The sequence below is a fragment of the Nannobrachium achirus genome, assembly GCF_963921795.1.
Source record: "Nannobrachium achirus genome assembly, chromosome: 15".
In the NCBI taxonomy this organism is placed as follows: domain Eukaryota; kingdom Metazoa; phylum Chordata; class Actinopteri; order Myctophiformes; family Myctophidae; genus Nannobrachium; species Nannobrachium achirus.
In genome coordinates, this window is record NC_137822.1 from 57,405,194 (window position 1) to 57,419,024 (window position 13,831).

The window sequence follows — 13,831 nt, forward strand, 5'->3', positions numbered from 1 at the left end:
ACGAGATAATTTGATCATATTTGGAATTTATTTGGACACTTGAAAAAATATTTAGTATAATTTTAAACTTGAAGTACAAAGTTATTTTAAGTTCTAACCAAAATGGCTATTATGTCAACGTTTTCCTCGCCACATAATCACTAAAATAGCATCACTGTCAAGCAGAAACCTTGTATCTCCAAGTTTCAAATGTGTATGTCTTTTGATAAAACAAAGCCCTGCTTCATCATACAAGACTGTCACACAAAACTAGTGAAAACAGCCGATCTACAAGCACACAACGCCTCGCAAGGCGTTGTGTGCTTGTAGATCTGCTGTTTTCACTAGTTTAGTACATTTTATAGATGATAAATACAAAACGAACGGTTTTGGACATACATGGTTTCCACCCGACAACGACGATATGCTTAGTATAAATATATGGTGCTGGGAGTGAAAATTATAATGTAGGAGTGCCTCGGATTAAAAAAAATATTGATGGGGTGCCCTGAGACAAAAAAGTTTGGGAACCCCTGCACTAGTGGAGTTAGTTCACTTGGATTAAGTTTAGGGATAATAAATGTACCAATGTCCATAGAACCTTGGTTACGGTTTGCTTAGTGCGATTTACATCAACAGCATAATTAACTAGAATTATAAAACATACTGGACACCCATGTAGCCTATGACCATTTAGATGACTTTCGTCACGAGGACCCAATATAATTACAAAGTAAAAGATTAACCATTTATTAGATAAATAAGTTCCTTGACACATTTAAAATGCTTTAAAATTCTTGTGTCTTTGGCCGAGCCACCATCATCATCGTCATCCCTTGCTGCTTAGTTCAGTGTTTCTCAACCTTTTTTCTGCGTGGGCACACTTTTCATGTCCCAAGAATCCATGGGCACACCAACATAATACAAGGGTGTAAATATCGCCACTGTCGGGAAGAAACCTTGTTTCCAGGTTTCAAATTTGTATGTTTCTTTGCAAAGTAAAGCCCTGCTTCATCATACAAGGCTGTCGCACAACAGTAGTGAAAACAGCACATCTACAAGCACACAACGTAGATCGGCTGTTTTCACTAGTTTAAATCATTTTTAAAATGATAAATACAATACTGGCTTTCAAGCAGTTTCAAGGGGCACACTTGACCCTTCTCAGGGGCACACCAAAGGTCCTCATGCACAGTGGTTGAGAAACACTGGCTTAGTTGGCACCTCGGCAGAATGTCAACTTGCCCACCCACATACATACAGACCGAACAGAACCGAGCACAGTTCTTGTGTGCTCTGCTGGCGCACAAGTAGGCCATATATGGCCACAAGTGCACAAGCCGCAGGCTGGCACCTCGACAGAGTGCAGTCTAGTTAGAGCTGTGCAGGATTCTGCCGGCCTCACTCACTCTGGAGTGTGAAGACGGCATGGATGTCTTTACACTCCCCCTCTTGCCTTGGTGCGAATCCAGCATCTTTAGCCACGTCCACCACACCCTCTGCGAAACCCACCACTTGTTCTTGAGTCAGGTCCAGTAGGTAATTAGACAGCTCCACAAGGAGCACCGCTCCCGGTGCTGCGGTCTGTCTCAAGGTAGGGTCCAGCTGGCGCACCATGCCGGCAGCAAAGTAGATTGTATCGAAGAACTGGGAGTATTCTTGCCTCCCTGGCAGTTTGGAGAGGGAATCTAAAGGCAAGAACGTCACCGAGACCCCTTTCACATGCATCAAATCATGAATGTTGATGGCTTTGTGGTGAGCCTCTGGCTGTAACGACTCCTTTCTCCCTGTGTCTGGATGGGACGTGGTGGAGTGGCTCCCTCTACATGTCAGGGACCGGAACAACATCTGTACATTTGCAAAGGCAATATCCTGCGCGGTCTTCAAATGTTTCCCATCCTTCTTCACCAATAGACTCTTGTCGTCGGTCTCGATGCCAAACGAGAGGTAAGGGCTAGACACGATATCTCCCCAATAGCCCCTGGCTGCCACTTTGTCCCCCCTATTACTGTATACACGCGTAGAGAGCAAGGTCGGGTTGGCTATTTGGTAGATTCCCTCTCTCATCTCAAACGCCAAGCCCTTCTCCCTCCACTGAATGTACTGCTGTTTGTCAATGACGCTGCACCCTCCCTGATGCAGCTTCATGGTGAGATCCCAGTCAAAGCTCCCCGCCCGGTAGTCATAGCGCCTTCCCAGGTACTTCCGGACCCGGCCGTCCCAGGCCTTGGCTATGGAGAACGGAGGAGTCCCACGCCCCCCACAAGCTGAGGACGATGGTGGAGGCTGGGTCCACAGCTTGAATATCCTGACCAGCTCATCGCGTTCCTTATACTTGAGCAGGGTTGTGTCGAGACAGGCGTGTGTGACCGTTTCCAGCATATCGGTGACGGACAAAGAGAGCTGGGACGCGACGTGCCTCAGCGTCTCCTCGGTCTGGCTGCGGATCTCGACGTTCCCGAACACCTCCAGGAAAACCTCCGCCTTCTCACGAAGTCCCATGCTTTCTCTGGGTATCAGAGCGATATAGAGGAGCAGCAGTTGTCGGGCCACCACCTCCATAGTGCTTTCTAATGCCCATATATGGAGTCTATCTGTGTCCCTCAAACCGGCAATGGTCTTTAGAATGTGACGCGGATCTGCGCTGCCAACCAACAAAATATTGACCTCCCCCTCCTGTCTCACAGGGCCTGTAGCCAGTAGGTCTCGCGCAGGGCTAAAGCCCCACCAGGTGATGCAGCCAGGACCTTCCCGAGTTTGTCCGGTGCTCATTTTGTGAAAGTCTTGTTTCTCTCCCTCCTTCGAACCTGTTGCTACCAGAGGCTGATGAAGTAGTAAGAAGTAAGTTTATCTAGGCCTAGCTTAAAGTCCAAAGAACCCTGTACCTTATATAGGTTGACCAACCTCTGGTCTGACGTAACACACAATACAAAATACAAACTGTGGCCTGACAGTGGCGATGTGCGATTTATATTATGATGATGATCAGTTTGAAAACTGACTGTCTGATGATGCCATAACTGGAGGTTCTAGTGTAGTACATTTCTAGATAGATTGTGCTTTCTTAATGTCACATTTATATTTTTGAAGCGGTGAAAGCCGCTTCCAAGGAGTGGCTTTGTGTGTCCCATGTGTGTCCATATATGGTCATTTCAGTCCAGAATGAACAGGTTTTATCTGTCCGTAAATGTGTGTCCCATGTGTGTCCCCCACGTCCATATACTGTATGGTCATTTCAGTCCAGAATTAACAGGTTTTATCTGTCCGTAAATATGTGTCCCATGTGTGTCCCCCACGTCCATATATGGTCATTTCAGTCCAGAATGAACAGGTTTTATCTGTCCTGTACGTCCAGAATATGTGTGTATATGATGATTGAATGATTAAAAATGTCCAATACTTTGAGGATTGGTCAAGCTTCACATGACAATTCGGCCCTCCAGATAAAATCATTCAGAATTCAGAATTCTGAATTCTGAAGCTCTAGTCTAGAACACATACCGCTTCACTTCGAACCGAATACAGAGTTCATAGCTCTAGAACACATAGAATAAAAGTTCACCGCTTCACTTCGAACCGAGGTTTGATTCTTACTGTCAGTTATAGTCAGCAGTTGTGGTTGCATAGATCAGCAGCACTTTGGGGGACAGTCCTTTTAGCATAATCACAGACAGAAGAGATAAAAGAAAGAAAGAAATACCTTACTCCTCCCGTGGGGGAAATTCAGATATCACAGCCCAACCCAGCTGCTTTTTTTTTCAGCTTACCCAGCTGAACCCAGTGCTGCCCACAAGGAGCACGAGGGAAGGGGAGCAGTAATAGTTGGGGTGGGGAATCGTACCTGCGACCTCTGGGGCCTCCGGAGTCCTAGGCATGGACACTAACCACTCAGCCATCACTGCTCTTAAATACCAGTAAGACTCCCTAATCGGGAGATAAGTGACCGTCAGGTAGCATACACAAACTTTAGAAGGCAATCGTAGCCAATCGGGAGGAAATATGGTAAACGGGACAGATCCATGTTGATGACCGCTTTGCATGATTTTGGGGCAAATTCTGTAGGAGCAGTGTCCAAAAAATGTGTTTTGCAAAAGCAACAGTAGTAACTTTGTAGTTTTTGTCCCTGGACATGGAATTGAAAAGCTCATCATTCGGAAATAGTAGGCGAAGATCAAATCGGTAGACAGTATCTCTACAGTCATGTAATCAACATGAATCTGTCCAATTATCCATATTCCATCATGATTGGCTAAGATTGACTTCCAAAGTTTGGAGGATTGGTCCGTTTTAAACAAAATGCCTCAAATTATGAACACAGTGTACAATTTTGATGAAATGGTGCACACACATTCCCTTTATGTATTTATTTATTTATTTATATATAATCAGCCTCATGGTGGCACTATAACAGGCTGATTCGTGTTTGTAACTATAACTCCGCCGATCAGTGTAAAAACTATGGCCCAATTCCAATCTGTTGACTCACTGACTTAGCCAAGTCAACGTGCACGTTCACGTTGAGGCTTGAGGGTTATTCCAATGTAAATCGGTAAGTCAGTGAGGGTAAGGGTCGTTTCACACTCTAATAAGGAACCTAACTAATTTCGGTTCGGGAGGGCTCCCCGACCCGAAATTATTTACGTTCGGGGGGAGTTCATCCATACTTTCTTAACGGCTATTGCCGAAGTCGCTTGTAAATATTGGAGGTCCGTGGCATGACAACGTTTGTGGCCGATGAATGAGCGTTACAGGGCGGTACATATTTGACTTGCCCTCGCGCTGCACGCTGAATGACTGGAGGTCCAGTGAGTAGCAGCTCCAGCAGGCACTCTTCTCTCTCTCTCTCACTCACACTCACAAACGCTCGATCGAGCTCTGTCAAAAACATTTAATCTACAAGCTCACATTATTGACGTGCCGCCTCTCTTGCTGCATGCATGTCATCACACAGTCACAACTCGTCGTGGAAAACCTATCAACACGGAACACTAGCAATTAGCAAAGTTGTGTTTAAGCTCTTCTTTTCTCTTTAAAACGGTCGGTGACGCGTTAGCGATACACGCAGCAAAGCTGTGTGTGTGTGTGTGTGTGTGTGTGTGTGTGTGTGTGTGTGTGTGTGTGTCTCGCGCGCGCGCCTCCCAGCGAGAACCAGCTGACAATGTATCCGCTCTGCGACGATCAATACACGGCCACATTGGAAGTTGGCGTGCCTCCCTCCCAAACGACCGCTGTTTCATTGGCTTCACAGCCGAGCATATGAACTTGGAGCTGCATGGGCTGAATGAATGAGAAGACACCGCTGAGTACCGAAATTAAGTCGGGAGGTCACAACATTTCGCCAGCACCGTGGAGCCGAGTTTAGTCGGTTGACGCCCCCCCGAACCGGGAGGGGAAACCCATATTTGGGTCTGGCCAGTGCCGAACCGAAATTAGTTAGGCTCACTATTAGAGTGTGAATCGACCCTAAGTCAGCCATGTCACTCCTGAACTGTCCTGTGTCCCTCTCTCACTGTCGTTACCAAAATAATGCAGAAAGTAAAAAAAAAAAAGAATACAATAAATGCACAAATATTTATGCCAGTACTATCATTCCTGTATCTCGTATCGTGGATGCGACACATTGCGTCTGACGGTGGTACAATGGGTATTGCATAACGAGGTGAGGCCTGCATTCCCAACTTGCGTTGTTCTTGACTTGTATTGCCAATCCAACTGATATGCCCATATGTAGCCATACAGCGTATGGAGATCCAGTTGTCCAGAATTGCTTATTCGAAACAACATGTCCATAAATGGGAATATACTGTACTGATGACATCAGGGATCATCATATATTTTGTTATTTTCTTCTTTTTCTTGTTTCTTGTATTTATTTTTAAACCCACATTGTCTAAATGTGTGTATTTGTATCTACCAGTCCAGTCTAGTCTAGCTGCCATGGTAACAGCCACATGCTGAAGCAATGCCAAACATCACTGACTGACATCACAGAACACCATATATGGGCATAAACACGTGAAACAGTCTGCATGCTGACATCTCTGATATTAAACAGTGTCGCCACCATGGTAACAGCCGCATGCCGAAACAATGCCCAAATAATGTCTGTCTGACATGATGAAACAAGTGCCCAAATTTGGAGATGACTGACATGATTGACTGACATCACTGCAGTGCCCAAATTTGTAGATGACATCACAGACTGGCCTGGACACAGAACACCATATGTGGGCATACAAGAGAGCTAGACAGACAGAGATAAGATATCTCCATTTATGGGCATGAAAGGGACACAGACAGACAGACGGATACAATGGGTATTGCGCAACAGGCACCGGTCTGGGATCTCCAACAATGCTTCTGAGACTCCTCAGGGACATTTAATCCCTCATATACTGTGCACAGCCCCGGTCACAGGACTAGTATGTATAATGTATGACTGAATTTGTGTAAGGCTTCAGCCCAATCAAGCCCCATTGACTTCTATTATGAAATTCAAGTTACATTGAATACAATTAGTGGAGGCAATTCTTTGGCCACTAAATAGCAATGTGCACAAGAAATATCACTCTGATCTCACAGGTCTTATAAACAGCAAGACAAGCCTTAAAACACAAATATCAAACTCTCAAAGTGTACAAACGACTCCGCCAGACCGCCAAAGTGTCAGGTCAATGGCCTCTCCACCATTCTCTCAGTGTCTCTGTCTGTCTGTCTCAACATCTATCTGCAGTTAAAAAATAAGTTGCATTCTGGATGCAAGTTTCCCCATGTTCCTCCCATCTCTCCTTCCTGGATGGAAAATCAATTGGTTTTAGGGGACCAAGGTCTGTTGTTCAGAGATTCCATGAAGTCCTTCCAAAGTTAGCTTGTGTCACATTTGTTGCGTAGTTGCTGTGCCTTTCTGTAGAGGTGGAGCAGTCATGACAATGTAGGGTGTTGTGTGGAGGGGACATGATTATGGCGCTAGGAGAGTAGGGTATATATTGTGAGACAGACAGTTACCCGACTGAGCCAGAGATGCTGGTCCAACCGCTGCATCCTTTAGCCCAACAGGTGGTAAAGGCCGACATGCTTTTACCTCCTGGGCCCAGCCACAGGTTGTCAAAGTCAGGAACTGGAGCCTTTGTGATTTTGCAGAGACGTGAAGTATCGAACGGCACGCTCTTGGTGGAGATGGGGACAGACGGGTTCCAGCCCTTATCCTGGGGCACGTTAAGCCGACTCTGCGCGTGAGAGCTTGTCCTGCCCACTGCGTTTCCAATCAGCTCTTTATTGGAGTTGTGCTTCATCTCCTCCCTATGCTCTTCCATCGCAGCCTCTGCATGGATCTGTTTGATGGTCTTGGGACCCTGGATGCCTCGCCTGGGCACCCAGTTATTCCCTCGGAGGTCCAACACATCCTGCAGATTGCAGCGGATCATACTGCATATCTTACTCTCCTTTTTGATGGTCTCCATCTCTTTGAAGTACATGTCCATGGGTTCCTTTGCCTTCTCAGTGTCCAGGCCTTCTCCAGTCGTTTCGAAAAGTCTGCACAAGCACGCAAGAGACTTCTCATCATGGTTTTTGAGCAGCTTGACGATACAGTCGTACACGATCCCTTCCGTCAGCATCTTGAGCTTGAACAGCTCCCCGATGAACTTGATGTTGCCGAGGGAGCGCCTCTTGGCCTTGTCCTTGGATTCCTCCAGTTCCTCTTTGAGGCGGTGTTTCTCCTCCCCTGGCACAGCATCCAGCTCTTTCTGTTTCTTCTCAAATATCACCTCGTCATCCTTGTCCTTCTCAAACTCCATTTGGCAGCGGTTGAGCAGCAGATGTTGGAACATCACAGAGTCTCCCGGCTTATCTGCGTTGGGGACTTTGAACTTCGAATGACAGAGGCACATTTTAGCATAGATCTCAGAGTATTTGGACTCAGATATGGCTTTCTCAAAGATGAGGTCAATGACTCCCTTCAGCCGCTCCTCTGTATCGATGGTCCTCTGGAGCTCTGTCATCTGATTCATTAGCGACTGGAACCTCTCGGGGGTCAGCTTGTTCAGGACACCACGCACACGCTTGAACAGATCCTGGGTTTTGGCCTCATCTGGGTCGTTTTCCTCAACGTCCTCCCGACTTGGCTTCTTGCGCGATGGCTTCCAGGCCTTCTCAGACTTACTAAGCTGCGCATCGTCAGTCAGTGAAATGTTCGGGGTGATCTTCCTGGGCTCTTCTCTCAGGCCCTCAGGTTTGTTCGTGCTGGCTGAGATGTTCACAACTGGCTTTTCCTGGGTAGGGGGCATGGTCGTGGGCACATCACGTTCCTGGGCAACAACGTCAGGCTTGGTATTGGGGCTATCATTGTGCTCATTTGTGCTGGTCCCATCCACCTCAGACACCCACAAGTGGGAGACAGGGTCTGGGAGAGTTGCAGCAGTGTTGTCTGGAAACTTGGGGGTTGAAGGGAGAGTAGGTGTGTAATCCCTGGTAGCTGGGGGAGGTTTCACATTTGTGTTAACTGCAGTGCTGGGTGGGAGGGTGGGAGTCGTTTTGAGAGGGACGTCACCCAAGGAAGGTAGCATGTCCGGGGTTAGAGAAGAGGGAGCAGGGGTTTTAGCTCCTGGGCCCAGACGCGTGTTGTTAAAGCCTCCACCAAATGGTGCCTTGGGGATTTTTTTTGCCTGCTCCTCCCTCTTAACATCTTCATGGATCTGGACAATGGTCTTGGGACCCTGGATCCTTCGCCTGGGCACCCAGTTATTCTCTCTGAGGTCCAACACATCCTGCAGCTTGCAGCGGATCATGGCTTTACTCTCCTTTTGGATGTTCTCCATCTGTTTGAAGTACATATCCATGCGTCCCTTTGCCTTCTCAGAGTCCAGGTCTTTTCCAGTCGCTTCGAAAAGTCTACACAAGCACTCCAGGGACTTCTCATCATGGTTTTTGAGCAGCTTGATGATACAGTCGTGCACAATCCCCTCCGTCAGCATCTTGAGCTTGAACAGCTCCCCGATGAATTTGATGTTGCCGAGGGAGCGCCTCTTGGCCTTGTCCTTGAATTCCTCCAGTTCCTCTTTGAGGCGGTGTTTCTCCTCCCCTGGCACAGCATCCAGCTCTTTCTGTTTCTTCTCAAATATCTCCTCGTCATCCTTGTCCTTCTCAAACTCCTTTTGGCAGCGGTTGAGCAGTAGATGTCTGAAAGTCACAGACTCTCCCGGCTTATCTGCGGTGGGGACTTTGAACTTTGAATTGGAGAGGCACATTTTAGCATAGGTCTCTGAGTATTTGGACTCAGAGATGGCTTTCTCAAAGATGAGGTCTATGACTCCCTCCAGCCGCTCCTCTGTATCGATGATCATCTGGAGCTCTGTCACCTGCTCCATTAGCGACTGGAACCTCTCAGGGGTCAGCTTGTTCAGGATACCACGCACACGCTTGAACAGATCCTGGGTTGTGGCCTCATCTGGGTTGTTTTCCTCAACCTCCTCCGCCCTTGGAGTTTTGCAGGGCAGCTTCCAGGCCTTCTCAGACTTATTAAGCTCCACATTGTCATTCAGTGAAATGATCATCCTGGGCTCTTCTCTCTGGCCCTCAGGTTTGTTCATGCTGGCTGAGATGTCTTGGTTTAATGGCTGCCGTTGTTTTTCTTTCTCCTGGTAATTATTTACCGTTGGCTTTTCCTGGGTGAAAGGCATGGGCGTATCACTTTCCTGGGCAATAACGTCAGGCTTGGCAACAGGGCTATCATTGTGGTCAGTCGTGCTGGTCCTGTGCTGGTCTCGTGCTCCCAACTTGGGGGTTGAAAGCAGAGTAGGGGTGCATTCCCTAGAAGCTGGGGGGAGGGTGGGAGTCGTGTTGAGAGGGGCGTCACCCAAGGAGGTGCATGGCATGTCCAGAGTTAGAGAAAGGGGGGCAGGGGTTTTGGTGTCTGTTTCTGAGGGAAGACACTCTTTGGGGAGGGGCTCAGTCTTGTCAAATTCAGGGGTCTTTACCGTAACAGGCTGTGGTGCTGTGTGTGTGGCGGTCCTCTTCTTCTTCCTATCTCCATACACTGGCTTCTTTGTCACAGAGTCCTGGGATGACACAACAGAATGCTGTGCTAATTTCCCCAAGGCCTCATCTCTGGCCCTACGTCTGTTATTCTTTGTCTTCCTTTTCCCACGTTTATCCTTCTTGTCCTTGTTTTCTTCTGCTGCCTCCTCCTCGCCTTCTCTTCTCCTCTTCCTGGGCTCTTCCATCTGGCCCGTTGGCTCCGCCCCTTCCGCCCGTTCATCTTGTTCCTCCTCATGTTCTTCCTCTGCGACAGCTGCCTCTGGCTCAGCAATCACCTCCTTACCTTTATCCTCCTGTTTCTCTGCTCTCAGATTTGTTTTTGGCCTCTTATCCTTCCTCCTGGGGTCTCTCGCCTCTGCTTTCTTCTGGGCGGCTGTCTTCATCTTGAATGCCCCATCACCCTCTTGCTCCTCTTCATCCTTGCTCTCTGTGGCCTTCACCTGCTTTTCCTGTGGCTTCTTCTTCTTGCCTTTTTGAGAAAAGTCTTCAGCATCTGAGTCTTCCTCCCTCCCTGCTGGCTTCTTCGTCTCTACTTCTGGTTGTTCCTCGATGGTGGCCAATGGCTTACTGTCAGCTTTATCTACCCCCTCAATATCTTCAGCAACAACGTCTGATCTTTTCTGTTTCCTGCTGCGCATTTTAACCCTCTAAGGCCCACGGTTGTAATATTACAACGTTTGTATTTTATGAAAATGAAATGAATGGAAAAATGAATGATGGAAATGAAAATACAAACAGTAAAGTAATAATCTTACTTATATAAGTAGGAATACCAAGCTTTCAGTGATCAAGTTCTATTTTGATGTCACACGCAACAGAAAAACAGAAATCGATGACTAACAATGGCAATTTGCACTGACAATGGGGATCTCCATATATGGGTATGTGATGTCAGACACAAACACTGTTCCCTAATGTCTCTGTCTATTCTGGCACAATCCACCCGCCACCTACCTCACGTCAGGGACCTCTACATATGGGTGAGTGTCCATATTTGGTCATTATCCGGGCACAGAGACAAACCCACAACTTGAACCATGCCCAAATTTGGAGTCATACATCATAGATATATCAGAGGCTGGCCTCATAAACTGCAGGTTATACTTGGGAGCCACACTCATCATATACTGTATAAGATAGAGAGCACAGCTGAGGTGGCACATTAATTGAACTTAGCTGCCCTACAAAAACTAGACCCACATATAAACAAACTCCTCGATGTTGGTCAGGTAGTAGTATATAACTTCAACAAGAAAGCAAATGCGCATACAGTTCACAGTTGAAGAGCTTTCCTTTTCTCTTCCCAACGAGCCCTCTCTACCTGCCATTCCCATCCAGAACACCACTACTATCCCCAGTGAACCATCCATCCTCCGATACAAGATGGACACCGCTAAAGCTCCAAATGAATTAGAGAGCTTACAGGCTCTACAGGCTCTACAGAGACAAGACCCACACATAAACAAACTCCTCGATAGTGGGCAGGTGACGCTATATAACTTCAACAAGAAAGCATTTGAATGGGAGAATACAGAGATTCAGGGAACCTTGTATGTTTATACCCGGTCCGCTTCTCCTCGCCACGGCTTCACCATCATGAACCGGCTAAGTACGGAGAACCCGGTGCTGCCGATTAACAAAGACCTGGAGTTCCAGCTCCAGGACCCGTACCTGCTCTTCAAGAACGCTGACTTGGGTATCTACTGTATCTGGTTCTATGGCAAAAGTGAATGCCAACGCATTGCTCAGCTCATGATCACAATTGTGAAACAGGAAGCAGACCATGCACAAAGGGAAGCACCGAAAGAGAGAGTGGAACCAATGAGGAGCAATGACATTGCAGAGCCACACGCTGTCGTTACTCCGGAGCAGATTCAATCCGAGAAGATTGACACAACTAAGACCGGTGAAACAAAGCTGCCTGTTACTGCAGAGCGGAGCATGAATCCAGCCATGATTGATGCTAGACAGCGTTCCGACAGCCCAGCACAACCCCTAAAGAGCTCTCATTCAGTTGTAAAGCAGATCACGGTTGACGAGCTCTTTGCCTCCGCTCTTCCCAAGAACCCTTTTCCTGCCCCGCTCATCCAGAACACCCAGAACACCGCTTCCCTCAGAGAACCATCCAACCACTCTTCTGCCTACCTCCAGGGCCATTCATACCCCCCTCCGCCACCTCTCGATCCCCATCTCCCTCGCCACCTGACAGCACCGGTCCCCTGGGGTCGGCCAGTGCCATCTAGCCCCCAGCCTGGTCCCTGCTTCCGCTACCCACGCCCTCCAGCCCAGGTGTTCAGACGCTCCACTCCTGGTGCCTCTAGTTGGGCCCAAGCAGCAAGCAGCCCCACCTGGTCCCGTGATGCCAAACCCACTGCCTACATGGGTCAGGAGATGCTCAACGTACCCAAAGCTTCTATGAACTCTCACAAGCCCACCCTCACCCCGAATGCCCTGCCTAGCACAATGGTCCTACCACAGAGCTTCCAGAAGGGTGGGGATACTCGTGTGTTCTCTCAGGCCCCAAACCTGATGAAACCAGCGCTTGGTGTCCTTATGAATACAGGTCTTGCTTCTCCGAGGGCAGGGCCAGGCCTTTTTGGGGCGAGGGAGAGATTAACGTGCTCCTCCCCCCAGCGACAGTGGAACAACTGCTCCGCATGGCAAGCGCATCAGCAGCATTAACAACAACACAGCATCAGTGGTCCCTCCTGCCCCCTCTGCTGATACAACAGGGAACAGGCTCTACTTGTTACAGGACACTGATATATACCTAAATAGCTAGCCAGGGTACCCAGTGATATCCTGGTTATTGCGTGGGTGAAATAGGCGCAAGGTATTTGGAGACTAGTCTATGATCAACCCGAGCACCTCTACGTTAACTTCCAGTGTAAAATGAAACTTAAAAACAAAGATTTATAAAATAAAAATAAAGAAATCTGACAAAAACTGACAAAAACATCTGACAACACACTATTGGCAGCACCTTGCTTTGGCAAGGTTTCTGCCTGATCAAAGCACTTGACTTGACTTCCAAGTTCAATATAAAAAGAATATCTATGTATATCCAGGGTTGGGAAGTAACGGATTAAATTAATCAAGAATAAAAATAAACAGTAACTCTAACGTGTTACAGTACATTTTAAAACGTGTAATCTGGATTAAGTAACGGGGGTGTTACAGGCTCCCCTCCCCTCATACATTTTTAGAATCGGCCCTAATCGGCGTTGCAGTTAAATTTAATCTATTTCTGAAATGTAGTTTATTTTCCTCACTTCCCATGTCCCGTGTTAGGTGCGTTTGGATATGTACACTCCCGCCTCCCAGTGAAGTGAGGATTTGAAAATTAGCACTGATTCACACACGTTTCCGAGGTAGCCTACAGCAGTTGATGGTATCTTTGAAGAATCTCAGCAACACTTGAGCAACGTTAAATGTGTCCATGACCAGACAGTGGTACTCGTGCGTACCCGGGAGAGTGGACTGACTGACCTCCTTCCCTCCTTCATAGATACCTCCTTCACAAATACAAAAAAGGTATCTAGGGTCCCGAAAGGGGCTTGTGTAAACTCCCTGCCAGGAAATGTCTGTTCACAGGCAAAGATTTAACATCGAATTTGAAAAAGCTTCTCCAGGTAACGTCTTGCCAGTGGTGGGGAAAAAGTACTCAAATGTACTGCATAAAAGTAAAACTATCAATACTGCAATGTAGAAAAACTCTGTTAGGGTTCGGTCACACCAAAGTATGGTTGCCAGCTGATGCCGGATTCTGACAATGCATTTCAATGGGAATGGGGAAGATTCTTTGAGAAATCCGCCA

At 47.5% G+C, this 13,831-nt stretch overlaps 1 protein-coding gene across 1 annotated transcript; it reads right to left on the minus strand.

The window, feature by feature from the left end:
• Nucleotides 1-1,380: 1,380 nt before the first annotated feature.
• LOC308299979 (dynein axonemal assembly factor 3-like) lies at nt 1,381-2,751 on the minus strand (the record flags this gene model as incomplete). Its single annotated transcript, XM_080743746.1, has 1 exon — nt 1,381-2,751. One exon carries the CDS (start codon nt 2,749-2,751, stop codon nt 1,381-1,383), a length of 1,371 nt encoding a protein of 456 aa, XP_080599872.1.
• Nucleotides 2,752-13,831: the final 11,080 nt, after the last annotated feature.